At 32.7% G+C, this 14021-nt stretch overlaps 1 protein-coding gene across 2 annotated transcripts in view; it reads left to right on the forward strand.

Moving 5' to 3' along the window:
* LOC140062887 (speract receptor-like) overlaps positions 1-11808 on the forward strand; it is a 17311-nt gene extending 5503 nt beyond the window's left edge. For both annotated transcript variants that reach the window (XM_072109275.1, XM_072109274.1), the window contains exons 7-22: positions 597-738; positions 1372-1535; positions 2280-2388; positions 2832-2910; positions 3287-3470; positions 3944-4021; positions 4376-4480; positions 5084-5324; positions 6034-6186; positions 6547-6727; positions 7223-7363; positions 8651-8774; positions 9036-9279; positions 9812-9910; positions 10555-10646; positions 10974-11808. In XM_072109275.1, the coding sequence (XP_071965376.1) occupies positions 597-738; positions 1372-1535; positions 2280-2388; positions 2832-2910; positions 3287-3470; positions 3944-4021; positions 4376-4480; positions 5084-5324; positions 6034-6186; positions 6547-6727; positions 7223-7363; positions 8651-8774; positions 9036-9279; positions 9812-9910; positions 10555-10646; positions 10974-11063 (2226 nt within the window). In that variant the 3' untranslated portion in view covers positions 11064-11808. The remainder of the gene's footprint in view (positions 1-596; positions 739-1371; positions 1536-2279; positions 2389-2831; positions 2911-3286; positions 3471-3943; positions 4022-4375; positions 4481-5083; positions 5325-6033; positions 6187-6546; positions 6728-7222; positions 7364-8650; positions 8775-9035; positions 9280-9811; positions 9911-10554; positions 10647-10973) is intronic.
* Positions 11809-14021: the final 2213 nt, after the last annotated feature.

Consider the following 14021-nt stretch of genomic DNA (forward strand, 5'->3'; position numbering starts at 1 on the left):
TTTAGAATTATTGATATGTTTGGCAGTCAACTTTCAGATCAACATACAGATTAACAATCTTGGATATTTAATTATAATTATTTATAAATATAATGATTACCAAGGCTCCATGTTCTATGTGGATTAACTCTTTGCCCTGTGACCAGCACATTTGATTTGTCAAAATGTGATATCATAGAGTTGGCTTTCGTCCGATATATTATAATATATATTACTGTATTATGAAAGATTATAATTTTGCTTGATTGTTTATCTTAATGTAATGTTTAGTGATTTCCAGATTTAATTAATACATTCTTAACGCAATTTTGTCTATAAATCCTTCTAATGGTAGAACAACTTAGGCCAGCTTTAAATATTTCCTAGTGGTTTCAATCAATCTCTCGTATGTAGTCTGCAAACGATAATAAATGTACAGTACTTAGTTACCGTATATCACAAAACGGACTTAAAAGGCACATTAACATATTGATATTGATTTGTGTGTTAACTGTTATTAACTAACAAAGTAATACATTAGTACACACACATTTACAAAAAGGTAACTATCTACAAAACATTCTATAAAAACGTGCATCTATCAAAACTATTTATAGAATAACTGGGGAACAATTGGTTCGTATCTTTACGATGCTGGCTTGATCATGGGCACTGTTCTTGGAGAGATCCTTGCCGCTGGAGAGGATCCCTACGTGGGAGCAAATTTTATGTCGAAACTATTGGGTCGAACTTATCATAGTAAGTAATATATGATAGCGGCACTGTGGCTTGGTAAGCATAGCAGTGGGTAGTAACAATTAAGGCGTACAGTGAGAAATCTAAAGCTCTGTCTACACTATCAAACTAGTTTGACAAAAAAATGTGATGTGCCCATATAGACATGGTGATGTCATATCACTATATACCATGTTTGGGCATATCACTACCGTATTTGGGCACATCACACTTTGTCGAACTAGTTTGAAAGTGTAGACAGAGCTTAAGGAGGTTTAATGATGAATAGGACTAACCGTAGCGTTAATTTACTGGTGGTTTCTTAATGGTACTCACGCTTGGTGTTGAAGCGTATACAACATTTAGTGGGCAGTGGCAATGTATTCTACTACTTACTTACATTTTCTTTAATTTCTATTTTTACCAAAATAGAAAAATAATAAATTAAAATAGGACAATTTTACTACTTACAACTATAATGTCAGATTGTAGTATGTAGGCCCTACGTGTTTTCTAAACTATCAAACAAAATGTGACATGCTTATATATGGACATGATGATGTCACACTACCATATTTAAGGATATCACTACCATATTTGGGTACATCACTTTTTTGTCACATATAGTTTGATAGTATAGACATTTTTATTTTAAAGGTATAATGAATTTTGAGTCGAGTATCGATGAAAATGGAAATGGTAAAAGTGATTTTGAACTGAGAGATTTGAATATAATTGCCTACGACGACGGCCTAGCATCAGCTGGAGACTGGGGCTATGTCGCTATGGGATATTTTGAAGAAGTTGAAGACGGTGTTTGGGTAATACACATATCATATTTTTATGTTATTTATATAAATCCAAAGGCAAATTATTGAAAAAATGGCAATGCTGTGGGTATCAATGGCTGGATCTCAATGTAAAACAGCCAGAAAAGTTAAAGCTTTCGGGCAAAACTAGCCCTTAATAAATAATGGTCTCTATCTTGTGATCGTACAAAACGCTGCTCCTCCAATCACTGGATTGGTTAAACGTCACCAGTTGCGATGGGCACTTTTAGTGACGTTACATTTACCGCCATGCAAGATTGAGTGATAAATGCAACGTGTACTTAACGGCGATTTAATTTTACTCGTGTGTCTTAAAGGAAGAGCTAATGAGTGGCCGTATTCAATAATCAGACTTAGAATAAGGGAAACACTTACCCTTTAATCCGTAAAATTATTTTATCTTATAGATGATATCACATATACTAGACTAGGTTCTAGAACGAAATTAATAAAAAGATAAATATTTTGGCACATATTGCGTTTCAAACGTATAATACATGAGCTCGTACTATTCAGACAAAAATCAAAACGCCGACTAGTGGACTAACATAAAAAAGACAAGAGACTTCAGACTTGGGGCAAGTCTACATAGTTACAGTAAACTACAAGCTCAAGTAGTACATGTATGAAACGCCATATGTGCCAAAATATTTATCTTTTACTAATATTAAGTCAAAACTTCATCTGGAACCCAATCTACAAATAATCATATGTTTCTTTCTTTCTTTTCTATAGGAATACTTCACTTTCAATGATTCTCTGCCATTCGAATGGCCAGTAGGAGATTCACCACCACTGGACATGCCGCCTTGTGGCTACCATGGCGAATTATGCTTGACCACAAGTAGGCTAACTATATTGATAAAGAATAATTCTAACAGTGCCGCTGGCGATATATTATCTTTTCGAACATAAGTTGGGGACCACTCATGAAACGTCACTAAATAAACATGAATATTCATTAGTCATATCCATAAGCTGTGACGTAATGTGTGATGCATTCCTTCTTATCAACAACAATTAAATTGATAGAGTAATTCATTTGATTTATCAAATGTCTAACCACAATTTTTGTATAATTAATGTATATTGTTATACATACCCTTGATGATAATGAAAAAGTTGAGGAACTTACAAAAAAAAAACGTGAAAAGCCTGTATCCCTTTGTCACAATGGTGATATATTTAAAAAATGTGGATAAAAGAATTTAGGCTTAGTCAATATATTTCATTACAACTTAATTCAATATTATCGTCACCTTAATTTTGATTTGTATTTTTGTTAAGAACTCGTGCTGTATGTTGGAACCTGTGTGCCGGCTGCACTTGTATTTGTATGTTTAGTGTTGGTGTACTATTATTACAGGTATATTAATATTATTGATAATATATTTTATCTTAGGCATACAATTTTAACGTCACCTCTATACTTTTAAACAGTATTATACCTTACCTATACGTTTTAAACATACAAGCTGGCACATACTGGACTGTTCACTGAATAATTGTGATGAAAGATAATGAAGATATGACGTAAAAAAGAACGAATTTTTATGAGGGAGAATAATATTTTATGAGTTGAATAGTCAACCATTCAACGTGGAATTATTAGTAAAGCGAAATAAATGAAATGAAATTCCATTTAATCAGTTGAAAATAACCACGTGGTACAAAATCAATCAATCAAATGACAGGAATGTATTTGTGTTTTGTAAAACGTTTTTTTTTTTGTATAAACATAGAAAGAAAAAGTACGAAGCAGAATTGGACAGTTTAGTATGGAAAGTGAATTGGGATGAGATGCAGACGAAGGGAGATGAAGTAAATACTCAAGGCTTCTCAATGAAAAGTATGGTAATGAGTACCATCTCAGTGATAACCAACCAGGAACAGCAACAGATATTCACCAAGATTGGAACTTTCAAGGTTTATTGTTTTTTTTTTGTCGTTATTTTTTTCCACAAATAATACATATATTTCTTTAGAAATCATTAAGTATATATAAATGTGGATGGTGGTCAAAATAAGTCTAGAAATAGACTTTAAGTAGAGACCACCATTAACAAAATTAAAAAACATTACAATGAGATTACTGTACAATAATTAAATAAATAAATAAAGAAGAAAGGTACTAAATATAAAAGTTGGTCGTTTATCGCGGCTAAACAAAATTACATTTTTTGCTAACATAAATTACAAATAGTTCGCCTATTACTGTTGACAATAATATTGGGAAAATGGTAGGCATTATATTAGTAGGGAGTTCATTTTATCGTGAGAAAAGATCTTACTATTTGACAGGGAGGCAGTATATCCCCTAAACAAAAATGCCACTACTGTGATGATAAATGAAAAGGAAATTGATGTCCTAATATAATGTATACTGTATAACTATTTAGGGGAATATTTGTGCAATTAAGGCTGTCAATAAACATGCCGTAGACTTGACAAGAGAAATCCGAAAAGAGCTAAAAGATGTAAGTTTAAATCAGTATTATTATTATTACTAAAACTACTCATTTTCATTTCTCTTTCCATTTTATCTTTTATTCATCAATATATCGCTCAATAATATCAATTCTACAATATACGTTTGGTTATTTTTGGCTAACGTTATTACGTTTGTTTAACGCTATTACGTTTTGCAACATGGTTGCAACCCTATGCATGGTTATCGTTATTACGCTTAGTCAATTACGTTTACGTCTTTACGTTTTGTTAATAACATGCATCAAACGAAATCCGAAGTCAAATTACAAATTATTGTCCATAGCTAATTAAATGTTAAAGTAACAATAAACTAACTAATAACACTAATTTTTTTACTATAGATGAGAGATGTTCGACATGACAATGTATGTCCATTTATCGGAGCATGCGTAGATAGCCCACACATTTGTATACTGATGCAGTACGCTCCAAAGGGCAGTCTACAGGTAGATATATCTGTTAAAATAATTACTTTATATTTTATTTACAGGGCTAAATACAAAAAAAAACAGCAAAAGCTTTTTATTTGTTTGTTTGTCAAATAAATTAAGCATTGTAATTATTATTTACATAGAGATAATTTGTATGTTTCATGTTTTGTATTTTCATGTGCTTTTAATTCTATATTTATATCTTAAGAGTTTTAAGGCATCCTGTAATTGGCGATTTTTTGCTGTTGGATGTGGTTGAAATAAAATAAAATTTAAAAAAAATGTAATATCTAGGTGTAAATGTGGACCCGACACCAAATACAAAATATGTAGATCTCTCTCACTCAGATATCGAAATGTATGAGATTCAACCTTTTTAGTCAACCGCATGTTAAACAAATTTCACATAGTTGTATCATATTGGATGTAATAAATGTAATAAATGTGTAACAATCTCTAATGTTCGGCAGTCAAAGACATCTAACAAAGTGTACAGTAAATTTACATTTGATAAAATAAAAAACATTATTTATTCTCGCCGCAATTTTAGGGTCATCTTATATGTTTACTATTGATGACTTCTTTAAAATATGACAAAAATTGTCTCTTTTCTGTTAGGATATTCTTGAGAATGAAGATATCAAACTGGATGTCATGTTCCTTGCTTCACTCATCGCCGATCTTGTGAAAGGTATGATATACATTCACAGCAGTGAAATCAGATCACATGGACACCTTAAGTCATCCAACTGTGTCGTTGACAACCGATGGGTTCTCCAAGTCACGGACTACGGTCTTCCTAGTTTCAAGAAAGGTGCCATGGAAGACCCGGATCTTAGCGAGCATGCTAGGCTAAGAAGTGAGTATATATATTGACCGTTACTTACATACAAACATATAAATGGGATCCTCTTCTTCTACGTCGTAGAACTGGAGTCGAAAACCAGTTTTAAAAATGTTAATGTAAATACACAGTAATTCAGCTTCCGCTACGACAGTGATATAATAAAAGAAACTTGAATCTTGATTTAGTTATTTTGTGAACCTCAATTCTAGCTAAAACTCTTTGTGTGATGTGCTCAAATATGGTAGTAATATTCCCAAATATTGTAGTGATTGAAATGAAATATATATTTATACTGGGTACTACTCTTCAGTCAAAGACTGGTCTCCCAGAGAGCCCAGTTATGATCAGTGGCTGTGATGTACTAATACACTGGGGTAACCTCCTACTCGTCTCGAAAGATGTACTAGGTTCTTTAAAGTGCACACGATCTAGATGTGTACACTGGACCTACGGTTTATAGTCCTTATCCGAGAAGACTCGTTCTACCACCAGAACCATGGAGTGAGTGAGCCTCGAACCCATGCCGATGTTATGGCTACGTAATTACGGTTCCACTGTCTTAACCGCTTGGCCACTCACTCATCTGATCGGCGACTCACTCATCGTAGTGATATGACATCATCATGTCCATAAATGGGCACATCACATTTTGTTGTCAAATAAAGTTTGATAGTGTAGACAAGGCTTAACATAATCAAAACAAGTTTCATAATTATTTTAGATCTGTTATGGCGTGCACCTGAACATATACGAGAAGGAAATGATATGCCTGCCCAAGGAACAACAAAAGGCGACGTGTACTCATTTGCTATCATTCTGCAGGAGATTTACGCAAGAGCAGAACCATTCCATTTAAACGAAGAGAGCATCGAAGGTACACAACCCCAATGAAACTAATTATTTTGTGTTAAAGATCAATGTGTAACGAACAATGACGTAACGACTATGAGCGTTTACTGGCTGAATCCCGGGGGCCCCGGAGCTACAGGGGCTCTGAGCAGAGCCAGAGGAACCAAGGCCATACATGGCTGCAGTCGTGTGTCAAATTGGAGTTAGTGTTTACCGATTGACCAACCGACCGACATAGTGAGCTGTAGAGACGTTGCTGGGCCACTTAGGGTTCCTAAACCAGGGGAATCAGGCCTCTGTGATACGCCACTGGTAACCTTTTGAATCTGTCCTATTTATAATAGTGTCGGACGATTTCACTGATGAATGTATACATTTTTTGTAGATATAATTGAGAAGGTGAAAGATGGTTCAGAACCTCCATACAGACCTGACATTAGTGACTGCAACGAATCAGCACCAGAATGTGTCTTGACAGTCATCCGTAAATCATGGCAAGAACATCCTGAGGAAAGACCTAACTTCCTAGAAATCAGAGAACTTTTGAAACCACTACAGAAAGGACTGTAAGTGAATTTACATTAGAGAGCTTTTGAAACCACTACATAAAGAGCTGTGTACACTATCAAACTTTATGTGACAAAAAAATGTGTTGTGCCCATATATGGACATGATGATGATGATCATATTACTACCATATTTGGGCATATCACTACCATATTTGGGCACATCACACTTCTTTTGTTAAACTAGTTTGATAGCTTAGATAGAGCTTAAGCGAATTTACATTAAACAGCTTTGTTGCCATTTAATCAATCTAATACAAGACTAATCCTAGCAGAGGGTCTTTCTTTTTAGGGTGATGTAGGCTTTCTCTAAACAAGATGTCTAGCATGTACCTATTTTTATTTTATTTTTATATATATATAAAGAGATAGTGTATCCAATATATCCAACTTTATACAATATATTCATAACTGGGAATTTAAATAAACATGAGATGAACTCACACAAAACAAATGATAGTTACTGTATCACGTTCATACGTTTTTTTTATATAGAAAACCAAACATTTTGGACAACATGATAGCTATCATGGAACGGTACACTAACAACTTGGAGGAATTGGTAGATGAGCGAACACAAGAATTGCGAAAAGAGAAAGCTAAGACAGAACAGCTACTACATAGAATGCTGCCACCGTATGTCATTCATTTATACTTTACTATTATTTGTATCATTAATTCATTAGATAAATAAATTGCATTTGAACATAAAATATCGCATATAAAAAATTCTAAACATAGCAACCAACAAGCAGGCCTAATCAGGGATAAAAAAAGACAAAAACAACAAAAACCACATTATTCGCAGAGCTGTACAGGCAATATTTAAGAGTTCAAAAAATAAAAAAAATTGAACTCAACAAGTACTGCAGTAATCAAAGATAAATAAAGATACAACAAGGCCGGGCTGTGCAGGCAATATTTTACCAGTTCAAAAAAAATACTAATTACTAATTATAAATACTATATATACCAAGTAATTAAAAATTACTTTTTTTTTTTTAGACTTTATTATAACACAAATATTATGTCCGTGTAAATGTATTGGCTGATTTCATATCACGCGGCATTGGTAGTTTTGCTCTATTCAACGGCCAGCTTGTTGGCTTTAAGTGCAATACTTGTTTCCGGATTCAGTTTCAAATTAAAATAGCATATTTCAGAAAAGTGTTCTTGTTTAAAATTAAATTGATTATAATTGGAAAGAGCAATTAGAAGGGTGGGAAGACGTTTAATGGACGGCCAGTGTTACAACAATAATGTTCGTTGTATTATTAGTTACCTGGTATAGTACGGTATCATTCAAGAAATTTACTAATTAAATTATAATCAATGTAATAATATTGATTATAATTTAATTAGTAAATTTCTTGAATGATACTATATATATATATTTATTCAATATAATATATTGATTATAATTTAATTAACTATTATATTTTATATTTATAATGTCTAACTGTATAGCAAGGTTACATATTTATGTAATCAACTTGTTTATGAAATTATTATTAGGCATTGTATTTTTTGCCACACAATTTCAGAAACGTGCAGCAATTACTGTGGGTTGTTTTGTATAGAATTTGCTATTCTACACTGGAGAAGTTATTTCCTCTTAAGTGTTTTTTTTTGCTATCTTATTTTTCCACAGATTCTTAATAATAATATAATTAAAATTAAAACTAATTAGTAATTACTTGCTATCGATTTTTTTAATGAAAATGTCTGTTTTCATTCTTGGAAGTATATACAACGTATCATACATTGTATTATCAACAATAGCAGTGAGATTTTTAAAATGTAGTTTAACAACCTTCCTAGTAAATTAATTTTTTCGGTTTTGTTTTTGCAAAAGCAAACGTTATATAATAGTACACATACATTTCCATTTAACAATATTATTGTTTGTATATTATTTTATAGGTCTATTGCCTCTCAACTAATCAAAGGTATATCTGTGCTACCAGAGTCATTTGAAATGGTCTCGATCTTCTTCTCTGATATCGTTGGCTTCACTGCATTGTCAGCCGCTAGTACACCTATTCAGGTACGTCAGAATTTGTAATGCTATTAATTTTTTTGTTAGTTTTTCATTTATCAGTTTTTGTATATCTCAGAGCAAACATAAGTTCTATGTATATGCAAATGACAATAAATGGAAGTAATTTTCCACTGATGAATAAATAAAAAGGGTCCACAATGTTGGAAACAGTTTATGTATTGCTGTCCAATTGTCGGTACCGTATCTTTTAAATGTATTGCAATATACAAAATACTAACATTTCGTCTCGTTTTAACGATGTATTAGGTTGTGAACATGTTGAACGACTTGTACACGTGTTTTGATGCTATTATTGCTAACTATGACGTGTATAAAGTAGAAACAATCGGAGACGCTTACATGTTGGTATCAGGTCTACCGGTCAGAAACGGTGACCGTCATGCTGGTCAGATCGCATCCACAGCCTGGCATCTACTCGAGTCCATCTCATCATTCAGAGTACGCCACAAACCAGATGAAGTTCTCAAACTTCGAATTGGAATCCATTCAGGTAACCATATACCGTCTGGACAAAACACGTTGTATGTAACTTTTCGCTAAAAATGCTAGTAAACAAGATTCAAGGTATTGTGTCGAGGCGTGTTCACAGTCAACTAGGCATTTTTGTGGGAACGACCCTCTACCACTTTTGAAAGAGTTCACGGTTTTACTTTGGTTCCCACTAGGACGAAACTAAAAAACGTAAGAGATTTGACCAATCACAAGCGATGGATTATTTGCTTTTGATTGGTCAACTCGCTTGCAATACGTCCTTGCGTTGGGCCTCTCGTAGCAACCAAACTTAAGCCATGTTGTAATAGAACCTACAGCTCATAGTCTCATCGAAAACATGTCTATGTTAATGTAATGTTCATTTCAATTATTTATTTGACCAACAAACCATAAGATAAAATATACAGAGATACATTGGTCAGGGACTGCTAAAGTAAATAAGATTACTGTATCTACAAGAGTCAGCAGTCCCTATGTTAATAGCTATGTTAATGTAAATTAATTCATGTTAATATCTCTCTACATAATAGGTTCTTGTGTAGCAGGAGTGGTTGGCTTAACCATGCCTCGTTACTGTCTGTTTGGCGATACGGTTAACACAGCGTCTCGTATGGAGTCTAATGGGTTACGTAAGTTCCTTTTTGTTTCACGGCAGAATGGAGTCTAGTCGTCTACGTTGGTTTCACTTCTTTTCTTTCACACAATATAAGAATACTGTGACGATAATTATTCGAACGAAATTGATACAATTGTGTACAATTATATTAAAAGGACACACTTGCTTTAATTAACAAAACAATCAATACGTTCAACTACTATTACTATTACTTTAGTTACTTGAAATGATTAAGTTGGTGGTAGGTCGTGGTTATTGTTAATAAACGGCAATACAAACTAAACCAATATATTCATTAATTTTATTAATTATCGCCTAGGCGCAATAATAATATATAATTAGGAAGCTTTTGATTTGTGATTAGTTACGTCATTGCATAGAGTCCTACTGAATAATTTTCGCGGATTATAGGTCCAGGCGTAGATATCACAGGTCGTGCAAATCGAAAGCCATTACTAAAGCCTTGTCAAATCAAATTTCAAACTTTATGTGACAAAAAAATTGTGATGTGCTCATATATGGGCATGATGATGTCATACCACTACCATATTTAAGCATATCACTACCGTATTTGGGCACATCACACTTTTTTTGTCAAACTAGTTTAATAGTGTAGACAGAACTTAATACTATAAACTAAACTGATTTTTCTTTTAGCGTTGAAGATTCACGTGAGCCCTGAATGTCGAAATGTTCTTGAGAGGCTAGGAGGTTATAAGCTGGATGAACGTGGTTTGGTAGCTATGAAGGTACTGTACACACGCTTTAATTTTAAAACTACACAGGCCTAACTTAAACTACACAAATAGAAATAGAGAAAGAAATAAACTAATTGATTAAATTATTTAAAAGATTAAACTTATTGATGTCGATTCCACTTAATTCAATTTAATGAAAATAAACATTTATTTCTTTCATTTAAAATGTATTAATGTTAATAAATTATGATAATCCAACATTGAGACTATAACTTTGCCTTCCCCCGCCCCCACCCCTTTCTCTCCGTTTATCATTCATGCTATCTTTTGTACTATTGCTAACTACTATCAACACTTATTACCGAATCTATCTGGCAGGGCAAAGGTGAGATTATGACGTATTGGATGGTAGGCCAAGAGCCTGAGTATAAAATAGAGCGTGTGAAGCCTCCAAAGCAAGACTTCTAGAAGCAAATCGTGCATTGTAGAACCAGTTAACTATGGCCAAGAAAACACCTACACGCAACGCAATTGACCAATGACAACTAACAGTTTGAACAATCCTTCGATTGTGATTGGTTAAATTCTGTTGCGTGTATATCTTTGCGTTTTGTCCTAGTTTTTTTTTTCAAAAACTCTGTGAATAAATGAATCAATGTAATTTGAGGTAGTTTAAAGAACTCTGTTTTATAATTGCTGAACGTTTATAAATGAAATGAAAAAATTAAATAATAATTCAAAATAATTTAACTGTTAATTAATCAATTTAAATTGCATCGATATGGAATGAATATTGAATTGGAATGAATATTAAATTGGAAAATAAATCAAATGAATTAAAATTGCAATTATTAAGTCTCGTGGTTATTATAATTAAATTTGAAATAGATTTGTAAATGTTATAAAAAATAAATCAATTTTCTGGTTAGAAAATAAAGTTTAAAAAAATCAACCTTATGTGGTTATTAACGTAATTGTTCATGTTTAAAATAATTATAAACAAAAATACATTTAACTGTCGATAGATTGAGACATAGACAATAGTATCAATCCATCCCAATTTGTCGATAGATTAAGATATAGACAATAGTATCGATCCATCCCAATTTGTCGATAGATTGAGATATAGACAATAGTATCGATCCATCCCAATTTGTCGATATTTGTATAGTTTCATAAAGTTTAAATAAAAAAAGTTGAATTGATTGATGTTTTGACATTTCTTATTTCTTGTTTTCTTATTATCATTGTGTACATAAAGCTAACTGTATCCCAGTACGTCTTAAATTACCAGTGTTAAATCAACAGAATAATATGTTTTGTTCTTCTCCATTGTCAATTGCACAATAGGTTCATGAGATGTTAAATTAGTCTCGTTGCGTCTTGTGAATAATTGTGACATGACTTGATCGACATTTTCTATACTTACATTGCTTTAACATGGGCCTATTGTATAGGCTACATAATATCACTAAATGCAATACATCTTAAATTACATCGTAGAAAAATACTTACTCCGTACATAATTGCAGATGTGACATCTTCATAGTTTGAAATAGTCATAAATATCTGTAGATAATAAGAGAAATAATATTAATAATGTTATTTATTATTAGTTTTTTTCATATGGTTGAAGCAGATAATGTTTCCTCAACTAAGTTGGTTTATTCAGGTCTACAATCTATTAAATGTATGGAATCAAAGAACTTATAACACAACAATCTCCTGTTCGTCCGAAGCGCGTAACAATTTCGAAAGGCATTGTGGGATAGAATAGAGCTATGGGTGGCATTGTGAGCCATGGAGTAGTAGGGCGCCCGCTTCAAATTAGAAAGTCAAAATCATAGAGGGGATCATCTGCCAATATTCTAGGGGGGGGGGGGGGTAGAGTAATTGACTTCCTAGTTTGGAGGGGGCGCTGCTCCATGCTGTGAAATGGCGTCGCCCAGTTTGACCTTTTAACCCTGTACTTCCGATACTGTGTTTTGAATGTAAATTGAAGAACAGGAGATTCTTGTGTTATAAGTTCTTTGATGGAATTAATTCTATACAAAAGAAAAGGGTGTTTTCTTTAGTTGTAAGACTTATAAAATCAACAAAAGTACGTACAAGATACATGACATACATTAGGGAAGAAGACGCAATGTAGGTGCATAAATAATGATACCTAAAGTGAAAATTATATGTATTTTTGCCAAACAATATTGTAGATAAAGCTCGACTGTCTACACTTTAAAAATGTATGTGACAACAAAAATGTGGTGTGTCCATATATGGTCATGATGATGTCATATCAATATCATATTTGGGCATATAACTACCACCAAGGATATTTTTATTATATCGCTTCTTTCTAATAATTGCGTTTTTTGCGAAATAAATAAGACACTCGATATACTGGGGAAATGTGGCCTAATTCTGTATGAGTGAATTAATATTACTGTATCCTCAAAATGTTATAATACACCTCTAAGCAGTCAATAATATGTACTGGTATATAAATTATAAAGATAATTCATTGTGTTTGCACCATTGCCTTAGCATACTATAGTACAACCCAATCAAATGTGTTCTTTGACTTTATGTTTGCGTATTAATGATTTGGTCATGAAGTCATTCTTTGCTAGCTTTTTGTTACGCGAGAATAACAATTTATATTTATATATATATAGCATATAAGAAAAATACAAAATTATGAGATATTGGAAGACTATAATGTAACCATATCAGTAACGACTAAATTCAAGTCAATCAATCAATCAATCAAAGTAACATTTATTTTCTTCAAATAAAAACAGTATACAAAATGGTGTAAAGAAAGGTAATATGATTGCACTGTATACTATATGATAAACAATTATGTTATAAGCCTCATTTAAATTTCAGCAATAAAAATTTACCAGAAATACTAACATGATGATACTGTCTACTACAAGAATGGAGACGTCACGAGCTATACAAACAACTATGTTGATTAAAAAACTTAAAAAAAAAAAAAAATGAGCGCCGCATTTAAATTTCGCAAAACTCTAATCGTGCTACGCGGCGCCGTTTATTCTTTATACGATTTTAAAGTGAAAGTTCCTCCATGAAACCGTCTTCCATTCCGTGAAAAGGAACAACTGTGAATTTTATATTAAATTTTCATGTATATATAACTAAAGGCCGGTGAGTTCTTTTATTATGATGTTTGAAGAAAATGTAAAAACAAAAGATTTTTTAGCCTAATTATTTTACAACCCGCTCCTCGTTGGTGTTCACTGAAGACTGAAATTATTTAGGACCCTACGCCAAAAATGATCATGGCCATACATGGCTGCAGTCGAGTGCGCAAATTTGAGCTGTAAAAAATAAATAAATACATGAAATATAATAGATGATTACGAATATGACTATACATAGGCTGTCGTGCTTGTAATTTAAACT

The sequence above is a fragment of the Antedon mediterranea genome, chromosome 11 (genome assembly GCF_964355755.1).
Source record: "Antedon mediterranea chromosome 11, ecAntMedi1.1, whole genome shotgun sequence".
NCBI lineage: Eukaryota > Metazoa > Echinodermata > Crinoidea > Comatulida > Antedonidae > Antedon > Antedon mediterranea.